This window comes from Python bivittatus, unplaced genomic scaffold, assembly GCF_059951505.1.
Source record: "Python bivittatus isolate LINGU-HERP-01145 unplaced genomic scaffold, Pbiv_v1 ctg000020_np1212, whole genome shotgun sequence".
NCBI classification, from domain to species: Eukaryota; Metazoa; Chordata; class Lepidosauria; order Squamata; family Pythonidae; genus Python; species Python bivittatus.
Window position 1 is genome coordinate 59,269,747 of NW_028277030.1, and position 14,643 is coordinate 59,284,389.

Here is a 14,643-nt window from a genome sequence, read left to right on the forward strand (position 1 = left end):
TTGGCTTCTCAGCTGTTCCATGGCCAGGTGTGTGATATCCCCTCAGTACCCCAATTACAATGTGCAGATAAAAGGCCCAGAGTTCATTTCAAGTGTGCTATTTGCATTTGGAATCTGTTGCTGTCAACTCTCAAGATGAGATCCAAAGAGCTGTCACTATCAGTGAAGCAAGCCATCATTAGGCTGAAGAAACAAAACAAACCCATCAGAGAGATAGCAAGAACATTAGGCGTGGCCAAAACAACTGTTTGGAACATTCTCAAAAAGAAGGAATGCACCGGTGAGCTCAGCAACACCAAAAGACCTGGGAGACAACGGAAAACAACTGTGGTGGATGACCGAAGAATTCGTTCCCTGGTGAAGAAAACACCCTTCACAACAGTTGGCCAGATCAAGAACACTCTCCAGGAGGTAGGTGTATGTGTGTCAAAGTCAACAATCAAAAGAAGACTTCACCAGGGTGAATACAGAGGGTTCACCACAAAATGTAAACCATTGGTGAGCCTCAAAAACAGGAAGGCCAGATTAGGGTTTGCCAAACGACATCTAAAAACGCCTTCACAGTTCTGGAACAACATCCTATGGACAGATGAGACCAAGATCAACTTGTACCAGAGTGATGGGAAGAGAAGAGTATGGAGAAGGAAAGGAACTGCTCATGATCCTAAGCATACCACCTCATCAATGAAGCATGGTGGTGGTAGTGTCATGGCGTGGGCATGTATGGCTGCCAATGGAACTGATTCTCTTGTATTTATTGATGATGTGACTGCTGACAAAAGCAGCAGGATGAATTCTGCAGTGTTTCGGGCAATATTATCTGCTCACATTCAGCCAAATGCTGCAGAACTCATTGGACGGCGCTTCACAGTACAGATGGACAATGACCCAAAGCAAACTGCAAAAGCAACCAGAGAGTTTTTGAAGGGACAGAAGTGGAATGTTATGCAATGGCCAAGTCAATCACCTGACCTGAATCCCATTGAGCATGCATTTCACTTGCTGAAGACAAAACTGAAGGGAAAATGCCCCAAGAACAAGCAGGAACTGAAGACAGTTGCAGTAGAGGCCTGGCAGAGCATCACCAGGGATGAAACCCAGCGTCTGGTGATGTCTATGCGTTCCAGGCTTCAGGCTGTGATTGACTGCAATGGATTTGCAACCAAGTATTAAAAAGGGAAAGTTTGATGTATGATTATTATTCTGTCCCATTACTTTTGGTCCCTTAACAAGTGGGAGGCACATATGCAAACTGTTGTAATTCCTACACCATTCACCTGAGTTGGATGTACATACCCTCAAATGAAAGCTGACAGTCTGCAGTTAACACACATTGTGTTTGTTTCATTCCAAATCCATTGTGGTGGTATATAGAGCCAAAGATGTTAGAATTGTGTCGATGTCCCAATATTTCTGGACCTGACTGTAGCTTTCTGCACTAAACTTGTTTGCTTCTAACAACATTTAAGCTAGAACTGCTGTGAATTTTAGCTTATTGGTACTCATTTCTCCTTCCTAACAAACTGGCTTGTTCTCTGCTTCTGATTGCTGTCTTACTTGGAAGCAATAGCCAGGAATCCCAGTTTGAATGGGATGTCTTGGCTTATGTTTTCTTATTAGATGCTATACCCTAATGAATAAATAAACGAATAAATACATAGGCACACACTTACATTGCTTAAGGCCTTGCTGCTAGTTTTGAGATTCAAGAAATTTTCCCCAGGTAATGCAAATTGAAAAGCTGCTTAATTCACACTGGCCTTAAAATTCACTTAGATTGCCATACTAGTTAGTTTCCAAAATCCCATATTCTTACATGTATGTTGCTTTCGGAAGGAAAAGGACAACATAAGTTTTAAAAAGTAATTTTTATTTGTCAATTTTTTTTTAGCTACCACAAATTGTATGATCAGAAAAGAGCTACACTTTACAACAAAACTAAATTAACATCTATAGAGTAGTCATGGCTGAAAAATATTACAGTTAATGATTTTACATTGTAGCATTGGCCTCTCATTGAATGTATCTGTTGTTTCCAGTTCCCGGAGAATTTCTGAGCCCTCGATCACCTGTCTAAAATAATAATAATTTAAAAAAACAAAACAAAACTCTGAATAAATCCTTGGAGCTTATGTCAGTTGGATTTCTTTTTCCAGTCTAATCATTAGGCCATAGTTCAAGAATGCTATTGATTGATTGATTGATTTGATTTGATTTGTAGAGCTGCCCATCTTAAAAAATGCAACTCTGGGCAGCTCATAGCAGTAATAAAACTACAAACCATAAAATCAGAAAACCAAAACTAAAACCAAGAACTAAAAAACCTGGCACCTTAGTCATCTCCTAGGTTGCCCCAACAGCCATCCACCTGCTCCCATCACTCTACCCCAGTGCCTGGACAAACAGCCAGGTCTTGATAGCCTTCTGGAAGGCTAAAAAGGTGGGTGCCTGCCAGATCACTGGGAGGATGGTGTCCACAAGGTAGAATAATGCAGCTATCTCACTTCAGTGAATCTACCCACCAATATTGCTTTGAGTTCCATGGTAGAAGAAAGGCAGGAGATAAACATCAAAAAAGAAAATATGCTCCCATGTTTCAGTTACAATGTTTATACTTGGGATACCCAGAGTGACTTCTTACACATACCCAAAAGCCACGTATTTGGTATTCAAATATGGCGCAGGCTGTAGCGTGATGTAGAACTGGGACCCATTGGTGTGACGTCCTTTGTTGACCATTCCAAGAACCCCTCTCCTGTCATGGGGAACTGCAAAATTTTCATCTAAAAAACAGTACGGTAAATGGTATGTAGGCATGCATGCATGGATATACCTGCACATATACATACAAATACCACTGAGATATCTCTATCCCCAGTGAATTAACTTACCTCTGTGGGCTGCACAGAAGAAGAAGACTTGGTTAGTTATTCCAGAGATAATTTTTTATGTATCTCTAGCTGCTGCAAAAGAGGCTGGGAGGCTACTGCTTCTCTTTTAATTGCCCTCTTTCCTGGTACATGATCACAGTCGGCACCACAGCACATAACCCTGCCTGTTTCTGCCCATGGTTTTACTTCCCCAGTGGAGTGGAGTGGAGTGGAGTTGGAGTTGGAGTGCTGAGACCTACCTCGTTTTTGCAGAACATCTCTGGGATGTCTGGTTTGTGGGCACCAGAAGGAGCAGTTTAACTCTCAGGTGACATGAAATGAATCATCTGATTTATGGGGAGTTGGTTTGGCCCTAAACAGACCTAGACCTGCTTGAGGCTGAAACTAGATTTCTCTGTAGGACATGCTCTCCTCTCCCTGGTACATTTAAGCATGTTATGCAAACAGGGCCATAGAATAAATGCAGTTTACTATGGCCCAAGGATCTATTTTTTCCAATGTTACATTTGGCTCGTTTACTTGCCTTAGTTCAGTGTAATATCTATAATACAATCAGAAAAAAGTATTGATCATTCCCAATTTTAGACAGAAAGGTGAGGAATACCTAGTATGCACAATTCACAATCCACCCCGAAATGGAGCTCCCCGCTATTCCATACTTCATGATATTGAGTTGCTTTACAGTTACTAGGAATAGTCCGTTGATTTCCATGGACAAACACTGCTTATCAACCCCTTTTATAGCTTCACTTCTCCTGGTGATGATGGCCATAAATTAAACACCTTGTGAACAATCATGAATCTAGAATATATGAAATCTAAATTGCTTTTGAATCTCTTCAGTCCAAATCAAAATTTTTATGAGGAAGTAAAAGTGAAGAGTGGCACTTATAATACTGTACAAATGGTTCATAACTGCCCTACACTAATTAAAGCAAGAACTTCAAGTCTCCCTTCTCAGTCACTACAAACACAGCTGACTGTACACTATTTCTTTCAATTCTGTTTCTATTAGAAGATTATTTTTTACATTTAGGATATACTCTTTGCCTATAGTATTTATGAAGCCTCCTATTTAGGTAGGACCAGCATATTTTAAGAAAACACTTCTACCTTCAAAGACAGGTCCATATATCGATTCACCTCCATTTCCTCTTCCACCATTTATATCTATATATATAAATTATGAAAAATAAAATTATATGTTATCTTTTTATATCAGAAAACAGGACAAAATTTTAAATGACACTGTCAGATACAATTTTATGATTTGTAATTTTTGTCTTTAAGCAAAAGAAGGAAAAAAGATTAGAAAAAGAAAAGGGGAAAAACAAAACCACAAAATTATATATGAATGAGTATTTTACAGATGTACATTATACATGGATGATTATAATGAAACATGGTTATCCTTTATTGAAACTTTGTTAGGACTTTACATACATGTATCCATGTCTGAGAAGCCCTTATCTATTTCATGAAATGAGGAAGAATGGTATATTATTTAATGGTTATTATCAGCAGAGATCCTACAATACAGGGCACTAATAGTATTGCAGCTGTTGGTGAAGTACATCTCAGAATATCCAGGACTGGTCATGTTTGCTTGGGTTCCTGGGAAGTATAATTCAGCAGCATCCAGTGGACCACAGGTTCCTAACTTTTGTTGTAACTGAGAGCCTAACACATCTTTATGTCAAATACCCAACAGCTATTCTAGGTTTAGGCTTGGTTCCATCCAAATAAAAGGCTTTCATGCAGATAAATTTGCATAAAACTTTCAAGCGGTTCTCTTTCATTCACAGTTCATTTTCTAAGTGTACTTAAAATGTTTTTGTCAAATTGTATGTGACTGTTACCAGCCACAAAAATCTGATGTAAGCCTTTTCATTCAGTCAGACCTCTGCTGCACATTTCAGTGCTCACAAAAAGATCTGCATCAGGTGAGCTAGCTCAATTGAAGTGAATGAGGAAATCCACACTAGTAGAGGAGCCTCATCCATACTTGCAGTTTTATATATTTACAAACATATTATTATCTAAAATTACAATTCTTATCTAAAAGTTTGCTTTATACTAAACTTGTCCCATAGTTCACTCCATGAACAAGGAATACATACCTCCTCCTTGTATCCAACCATTTTTTACAATTCGATGAAAAATCGAATCCTTGTAAGTGAGTGCCAGTCCAGACTCGGAGTACCCTTTCTCTCCTGTACATAAACACTGGAAGTTGTAGCATGTTCTGGGGCAGATATCAGAATAGAGCTGGACAATGGAAGAAGAACATGGAACATTTCAGAAGCTCAGTCCCTGAGGTCAGTGGGAAGAGAAATATTACATTAACCAGAGAGATTAATGGATCACAGTGCACTCTATATTGCAGGCATAGTCAATCTAAAGATTGTGACATCTTTTAAAAATAAGTGTTTAATCCTTGTGAGAAGAGGCAATGCATTTTAAAATGTAGAGAAAGAATTATGACTCAGAGATCAGGGTCTTGAGCATGACTTCCTCCTGTTATCTGTTCTGTTGTTCTGTGATGACTTAGAATTACTTTTCTCCCTCAGTCCAACTGCTCACTATCGTCCCACCCATCTCTGCCTAGCAACAACCAATAAAGCCAACAGGTCTTGCCATTGGTGTTGCCTTCATTTCAGAACTCCTGTCCCTGGCAATATTTCAGCTATGTTTCAGGAGGAAAAACTCCTCTTCTTCTAAAGAGCTTTTAAGTTTTAAGAGAGGGAATTTACAGATTTATTTTCCATGGTGTTATATGATGATTTTTACTGATTTTAGGGTTTGCATGTTGTAATAGCATATTTTACATTTACTATGGATAACTCAGGAGTATTCAGAAGGGCACAATGCAGAAATTCAACATGCACACACACACATACACAGGATTGCTTGATTGGAAAACTTTTGTGGCACAATCCTAAACAAGTTTATAGAGAAGCAAAAACGTTTGAGGCAGTAAGAGTATATTGGATTGCAGCTTTAATAAGTGATATAATTTTTAAACTTTTATCAAATAAGCATAAGCTTGCATTTGAAAAAATCTAAATAAAAATATATTTGTTTTGTCTTCTAAGGTGGCACTTTTCACATGAAATTTTTATAAGTACTTATAAAAAAAACTGATTTTATAAAATGTACCACTTTGCTTTACAACCATTAATGGTTCTAACAAAATAATTTAAAATAAAACTGACTGACCTAACCAATAATATTTCAGGCTCAAGAGAGCAGAAATGTTGCACACACTGTTGTATTGTCACCCAAATAATTCTGATGAGCAGCCATTCCCCAATTTCCACCCATGTTCCAATGCCTCTTAGTAGTTGATCTCATATCAAGGATTGCACCCTTAAGTGTTTAAACAACAGTATTAAACATATGTGTATTTGCTTCCATGTACATGATAAACATAAAGCCCACTACCAAGGATTGTCTGTCTTTTTCCTGTGCAACTTACCTCAAAGAGCAGTTTTCCAATTGAAACTTCCTGAATTGCTATTTCCATGAACACAAACATATGCTGCCAAGATAAAGAAACCAAACCCTACAGTCAAAGTAGAATTGAGTGAATAACAAGATAAAGATTGCTCCCTTCTGACTATGAGTCATGCTTCAGAAGGTAATGGGTCAAATTCCAGTAAATTTCTTCTGCATTTCTTTGAAGTTATGGCTTGTCAATATTTTACTGTCAGGAGACCTAATCAGTGATGATCAACTAATCTGCCAAAGAACTCAGACATCATACGGATGAGTCTGGAAAGTGTTCCAGGGTACACATTAATAGCAGAGGTTTGGGGTCTTACATCATATGTGATCTGAGAATATACAGAACAATCCAATGTATCTGTGAAATTTGGGCAAGGAGTGGGCATTTACACTGGGTAAGCAAGCTGTCTTTTAAAGATTGAATTAATTCCTGATCAACCCCAAATTCTCCACTTTTTTCACTTACAGAACCTCTGCCATGAAGGGTATGTCGAAGCTTAATAAAGGGTTCTATAAAGGACTGCATGGAACTCAGAGATGTGAAGCAAATTCATGGAATGAAAGACTCCACATAGACCAAGATATTGAAAGCACATCTGTCAAGGAGTAGCTTTGCCTGATACTGTCTCAAGTCAACAGCAGTGTTTTAAACAATAATGTATTAATACAAATTTTCTCAGCGCTAATAATACCACTTCTGTTTTAGCAGACATTAAGCCTGAGATCAAAACAATTTTCACAATACAATTTGTGAATGTTCACAGCGAGTGATCCCCTGGGTTCCACAATGCATTCCTTTTGTGAACTTTCTCTGTGAGCTATGACCCACAGGGTCATTTTTGTTCCAAAAGTGGAATGAGAGTTTAGCTGGCATACCATTCAAAGAGCCTCTTATTGTAAAGTGCCAAGCATTTATTTTCCATCCTAGATCTGAACTGCAGCAAAATTACCATATCATGGGCATTGTCAGGCTTTGTGACAGGCTCAACAGGAACTCACAGCACTCCAGACACTTCACCCCTTATTCAGCACTTGGCTTGATTTGGCAGAAGACTCTCAGACATGACGTGGCTATATTAGAATCTTTAGCCAGATAAGAGCGAAGCCCTGAACTAAACAGTTGTTTGCTCACAGCATGCAAAGAAGTCAGAGTCTTCAGACACAGCTATGCTCCACAGCTATGCTTCCTGCTGTCTGAGTTCATGGATATTGGCCAGTCTTGTGATGGCCTTGAGAGGCAGCTGAAAGATGTTCATGGGACGGTTGTTATTTGCCTTGGAATTGCTGGTTCCTGCCAAGCTCAGCCCTTATTCAGACCATGCTCTGGACCTCATCTGCCTGTTTTTTTCACACTCACTCATTCACTCACTGTCAGTCCCGACTTTTCTTCAGCCAGCATATTGCACATTTTAAAAAAGATATAATCATGAAAAACTAAGTAGCAAGTACAGTGGTACCTCGGGATACGAACGCCTCTACTAACAAACTTTTCAGGTTACGACCAGCTCCGGCTGCGAAAATTTACCTCGATGTGCGAACTCCGCCTCGGGGTACGGCCATTTTTCCACCCCTGACACGTGGTCCGCGGCCATTTTTCCGCCCCTGACACATGGTCCGCGGCCATTTTTCCACCACGCCGCACAGCACCCAGCCGTTTTCACGCCGCGCCTGGCCTTTTTCGCGCCGCGCCGTGCCACGCCCGGCCGTTTTTGCGCCATGCCATGCCGTTTTCGCGCCATGCCCGGCTGTTTTCGCGCCGCGCAGCACACAGCCGTTTTCGCGCTGCACCGCACCCGGCCATTTTCGCGCTGCGCCCGGCCGTTTTCCCGCCCCTGACGTGTGGTCCGCGGACTGAACCCTATGGGGAAATTTCCTTCGGGTTATGACCAACTCGGGATACGCCCAGAGTCATGGAACAGATTAAGTTCGTATCCCAAGGTACCACTGTATCTGATACTGCCTTGAGTTATGCAGCCAGTGATGGCCCTGCAGTTATAACTTGGCAGGCTTATCACTGCTCCAGCATCCTCATTGGCCATGAAATATAGCATGGCCTCCCACTTAGATGTGTTAAGTAATTCAATTTGAAAAGGATCATGCTACATCCTTGCCTAGCTTGGAAATGTGAGTATTGGCCCATTTTAGCCTATTCCTGAGGACTGATTGGGCTTTCCTGGAGCGTGGGATTTTGGACAGCCATAAATCTGCCAGAAACTATGATTAGTACTTACCTATAAAGCATAACATGAAGAGGAGAGGGATTTCAATCCATGGTTTTAAGGTTGGTACTTAGCAAAGTTGATGTGATTTAAATATCACACATAAATGATAGAGCAATCAAGAAGTGGAAGCAAGTTTATGAGTTGAAATTCTCTTGGTCATTCTTAATTTTCTAAAGGATTTTCTGAGTCAACTTCATATAATTAAACAAATGAATTACACAAGGTTATCTGTAAACTCCACCCAACCCCACATATTGTATAGTGATCGGTGAGACTTTTGAAAACCCAAATATCACCTTTTTGTCTTTTAAGTATTTTGTGAGAAAATCTGATGTAATTGCTTCATAAAGGGCTGTGGGCTTGAAGTCTTTATAATCCCAAACATCATAAGTCCACTTGAGTAGCATTTTTTCATCTCCAAGGAGCTGGCCATCAACAAAACACATCACATTGGATGGATATTCCCATGTTTCACCTCTCAGTTCCTGTGATCAGAAAACAAAATGGCAATATTAAGGATTCATACACCTTTCATAGAAAAACACTAAATTAAACGTTAATTTTACAATGGTGATAAAATTAAGAATAGATCTGAAAAGGCAAGGATGATTTTCGGCTAAAAGATGCAAGTTTGGAAGCATTACATAGATTGATCAGGATTTCCTATATATTTATTATTGAATTTCTACCCCACCTTTCTGTTTCTTCAGCTGTAGATTCACTGGTTGTATTCATGCATCATATTAAGCCATAGTTTGTTCTCTGTGGCTCAATTTATTGTGGAAGTCCAGCTTATAGCTAAGCACAGTATAAGACCTTTGTCAATTGTGGTTTATTCAACAAACCATAATTTAATACAATGTTCTATAAGACCTGAAACAAACCAGTTCTCACTAATTCAGGCTAATTTGCCCAGATTGGAAATAGAAGTCTTTGTTGACACACAATCAGAAACTAGCCAACTACATTTTAGTCTAGCATGTTGTGCAAACCAGTCAGTGTAATTACTTTGTAGTTCAGTGTGTTGTGCAAACTCTGAAAATTGGAATAATTTAATAAAACTATTCATTTAACTATAGATAAGCATGTTGTGTAAATATAGCCAGAAAATAAAACATACCTTTTTTTTTTCTTGTAGATATTCATGCCATGCAAACTGCAGTAAAGGAAGTATTTTAGGCACAGCTATCTTGCTGGGAAAATTTCTCCTAAGAGCCTAAATACTCAAGACAAAAATTTAAAAAAGTGAACTATGTTTTATATTTTATAATGGTGCTCCTAAAATACATATAACTGTTATAACCATATAGCAGTTCATATAAGTTTCTTAACTAATTAACTATGTTTTTGGATCACTTATAAGAGAGGAATTTATACAACTTTACTTCCATGGCATATCTCATGCAAGAGTTTATCATGAAAAAATAAAATGATGTCAATTTCTTCTCCATTTGTTATGCAAGAGTAAAATGGCTAAAAACAGCTTAAGCAATGGAGCAGTAGCAATGAGACTTGCAAGTCAAGAAATTTCTCTTTTTCATCAAGCATTAATTCAACTGAGTGGTCCTAGCATTCCTTAGTTAGCTCCTACCTCTCCCCACAATATATTTTATAAATTGATGTAAGTTTTAGAATCCTCAATTACAAAATGGCTTGAGGAAATCTCTCTCCCTCTGTTTCTGCAATAGGAGAGAGTATTCTCTTTTAGGCCAATCCCCCTACTTTGTATAATACACCAGTTCCAATTCTGCTCCTACTTGATTAGCAAGTCATAGATAGGAGCATCGTCTCACGATCTAAATTCAATTATCTCTAGGGCAATAATGTCCAAGGCCGGCAAATCCATTCTCTCAGCCCAACATACCTCAAAGGTTGTTGTGGGGAAAAAATAGGAGGAGCTATGTTCAGCTACCCTGAGCTCCTGAATGAAAGGCACCCAGGATATAAATAAATATAAATAAATACATTGCTCTTCTTGCAATCATTCTAGTTTCTTTCATTTTTTTTCTTTCTTTCCATGTCCATTTCCCCCCAAGATCCACTCTTGATACAGTTAAATAATGGTTTGCCCTACACTTGGAACCTCTCATTATCCTTTCACTAATTCTCTCACTTGTCTTTTGAAATTGCATCATTTCCTTGCACCTATGAGCCTTTTTGATCAGCAGGGCAAATGGCAAGAGATACGTAAAGTGAAGGATCTTCAGATACTTCCCTGTGTCTGTTTCTCACCTGGCCTATTGCTAGTTAAATGAGTCACTGGGTTTAAGAGATAAAGGGAACTTGCTGTTTGTCTCTCTCTAGTTCTTCCCTGTCTTCAAAATGTAGTTTAAGTAAAGGTGAAACTTTTGTATCTTCATATATTTCTTAATAAAACCAGCTTTTACTTCAAATATAATAAATGTCTTTTAGCATCAATTCATCAATTGCTGGTTTAAGTTCATATTCTGCAATCCAGACAACTATATTATCCTCTTTTAGATTTATATTGATCCCTTTGCCATGTGACCTTCAAATATGCTTAAATTATGTATCTAAAATAAACATTCTTTTTCTGAGCAAATACTTACCAAATAGTCACCATATTCACTCATTCTTGGGTTCTGAATGGCCCAGTTACTGTGTACTCTTTTTTTGTATCAATCCTACCCATCCAGTTATGTCACCTAACAGAACAATTTTTCCCCTGGAATGGATTCATTGAAAATGTGTACAATCTTTCCCTGATTCTTTAATTATCAGCGTTCACTACAGTGGAACATGCAACTATCATCCAGCTTATAAATTCCTACTCTCATATCCAAACATGAGAATCAGATGACACCAATTAATACTTTCATTACCAATTTTTTTCATTACCTTTTTGTTACAATTAAGCCTACATTTTCAGTTCCCTGCATCAACTCCTCTTTTCAAGCTCAGACTGCATTTATTCATATATATTATGTTTTCCTCTTTCTCTTGGTTTACAGGCATACAACCTGTTTTTCTTTCTTTCATTCCTTTTACCATTAGTTCAAGCTTCCTGACATTTTTTCCTCTTTCATTTTATTTATTTATTTTATTTATTTAAAAGATGTGTATGGCCACCCATCTTAAACAACTCTGGTGGCTCATAACAGCTATAAAACCCAGTAATTATAAAACATAACCATATTTTAAATCATAGTCTTCCATGTACATCACCAGATAGGCATATAGATATTGACTTCTGCCACCCATCATGTCTTTGTCCAATTAAGGCTTTCATATAATACTTTTTTGTAATATAGAGCAGAGGTAAATACAGGTAGTCCCTGAGTTAAGAATGCCTAATTTACAGATGACCCACAATTAAGAACAGAGCCTACTGTAGCAAAATGCAAGTTAAATACACAATGGTTTGAATTAATCACACAATACTACTTATACAGTATTATACAATAATGCTGTTCCGACTTACATACAAATTCATCTTAAGGACAGACCTTGGGAATGGAACACGTTCTTAACCTGGGGACCCTGTACAGTTACCAGCCTTACTCCCAACTCTTTAAAGCAGAGGAGAGGTTCAGGATAGATGCCTCCTCCACATTCAATGAAGAAGGCATTACATCAGTGGGTTTAAGTGGGTAACACCCATTTAGTTTACCCATCTAATTAATTCATAGACTTTGAAAGTAAGAGGCGAGTTGATAAGAAGTGGCCTTGGAAATTAAGGCCCACTGAAGAAACAGACTTCATGTACATAAAATAGCTACTGCATCTCAGTAACGATATTCTCAATGGAGTACTAATTTTTTTTTTTTTTTGCTGACATAATTCCCTCCTAGAGTGATGTTCTCGGTATGGCCACATCTGCAGAGATTTTCAGCAACTGAAGTAACTAAACCTTTCGAAAAATCAAGCTGGGAGCAGATTTTCTCCAGCATTAAGGAAATGACAGTTTTTCTTGTACCTAACAGAAGGAAATATATGTTAGTTTATAAGCTTGTTGACTGCCACAGAAGGCAAGAGGATCATAGGAACAGACATTTTGTCAGGGGCATAAAAAAAAAAAGTTACAGAAGCCGACCTTAGAACTGCATACTGACAACATTAGTAACATTTTAAATAAACCACGTTTAAAATTTGAGCTCAACCGACAATTCTGTTCTGGGAGAATCTGCTGTTCATTGAGCCTTTGCAATACCATGTTTGCAGCAGTCGAACAGCTCGTGGGCCACATTATCAACTTCAAGAGCATCAGAGGAAAGAGAGAAGATGTTAACAAAGATGTGAGCGGTGAATCTGTAGCAAGGACAGGGGTCCTGGGAATTACCTCCGCTGCATGGGCTGCCATGTGAAAGGAAGGTTCCGTGAGCAGGCCGACAACCTCCACTTCTTGCAGCTTCGTGGGCTGCACGGCGTCCTTCGAACACATTGCTCAGAAAGTTTTCCGGCTCTCCCCTTTGCCTTTCAGCTGCTCGGATTTCTCTTGGGCAGCCGCAGGAGAAAGATCAACAAGTCCCCTCACCATAGCAACCCCAATCGGGGGCCACCGTTCTCTCCCGCTGGGAGTTCTGCCAGCCAATGAGTGGCTCTCAGTTGATTTTACCTTTATATAATGCAGGGCGACGCCCAACCGGTCAATTTGGATGTAAGCTTAAATCTGATGCCAGAATTTAGATTTTCCACTCAAATGCTGTAATGAGATAGCGATGTGTTTGCCCACTGAACATTCTGAGCTGTGATACCGATGAAAAGAAACCAAAATACTTTTTTTGCACGTGCTTTTGTGTTTTGAGAGAATTGTTTAGATAGTACAGTACATATTGATTTAATGGCACCCTGTAGAATTAGATTTATGCAGATGATAATAACGATCTCATAAAAATCTTGACAATAACATAAAGTGCTTTTGGATTGGCGGTGGGATTTGCTAAAGGCTGACAGTTCTCTGATTAGTGCAGCTGAACGCTTAAATGTTAATCCTTGCCATGTTTAAGCTCCACTGATAAAAACAACGCATAAAGTTAATAATTGAGAAAACGTGATAAAAATGATAACATGATATGCCCTAATTAGACCAAAGTCATTGACTGCACGTGATAACAAAATGAGGTGTTGCTTTATGAGTTTATTCTACGCGCATATCTGATCTGAAAAGCCCCGTCCTTATGGTTTGGGATCATGAAACACTTTATGGAGTACAAGTCAGTAATATTTTTTGTAGCTATTTTTACATTTCAGTAATGAACTAGTATTTGGAAAGACTCAGGGGCCTCAGTTTGCTCACCTCTCCAATACAGCATAAACAGGAACAAACAAAATACTGTACATACTCATGGATAAGCCCATCCGTGGATAAGCCAGCCCACAATTTTCATGGTATTTTGGTTAAACCTTCAAGGGTTTGCTTATCTGTAGATGGGCTTATCCACGAGTATATACAGGAAATACGGGTACTTTTAAAAAGTATTACTGTATATACTCATGGATAAGCCGAACCTGATTTTTTAGGTGCATTTTGGCACCTAAAATTCCCAGCTTATCCGCAAGTATATATAGTAATGAGACTGCAATATTTCCCAATGTGGACTGTCAACTGCCTGCCATCTGTACCCACTTCTATTGCAGCTTCTCAGATGCTGTCACCCTGTGATCTTGAAACATGGTCTTGAAACAAATAACAGTGGGTTATTCTGCAGTCTGTTTCAAGATTTCCCCCTTAGTTTTTTCCCCCTTTTCTTTCTTCTTTGATATTCTCATGTATAAGACCTGCACTGAAGACTGTATAAAGAGCAGATCTTACCACCAGTAAAGGAATATCTACCATGTGGGTTTTAATGAAATTGTGTAGATGCTGTTCCGTTTTTGTCATGTTAATCTATTTTTTTTCCCCTAACACTTTTCAGTTCCTTAAGGATCATAATGAGAGCCTTTTATTTCCTGTGAAGACATCTTGTTACTGACAGCCAGAGAAGTTCTAAGGGAGTAATTGGTAACACGGGACCCAGGGGTGAATATTTGGGCAGTTGTTGTGCAATACTGAAAAGCACATA

At 38.8% G+C, this 14,643-nt stretch overlaps 1 protein-coding gene across 3 annotated transcripts; it reads right to left on the reverse strand.

Annotated features, from left to right (window-relative positions):
• Nucleotides 1-1,876: 1,876 nt before the first annotated feature.
• Nucleotides 1,877-13,088, reverse strand: PPIL6 (peptidylprolyl isomerase like 6). 3 transcript variants are annotated; one of them, XM_088139286.1, is made up of 8 exons: nt 12,921-13,088; nt 9,741-9,836; nt 8,917-9,105; nt 6,370-6,456; nt 5,012-5,159; nt 4,005-4,061; nt 2,648-2,783; nt 1,877-2,073 (listed from the first exon to the last, which is right to left on the reverse strand). In XM_088139286.1, the coding sequence occupies exons 1-8, from the start codon at nt 13,020-13,022 to the stop codon at nt 1,962-1,964; spliced, it is 927 nt and encodes a 308-aa protein (XP_087995412.1). In that variant the 5' UTR covers nt 13,023-13,088; the 3' UTR covers nt 1,877-1,961. The 3 variants fall into 3 exon arrangements, with proteins under 3 accessions (XP_087995412.1, XP_007434842.1, XP_025026674.1); XM_007434780.3 differs by having other exon boundaries at nt 6,370-6,432; nt 12,921-13,087; XM_025170906.2 differs by lacking the exon at nt 6,370-6,456 and having other exon boundaries at nt 12,921-13,087.
• Between the last annotated feature and the right edge of the window lie 1,555 nt (nt 13,089-14,643).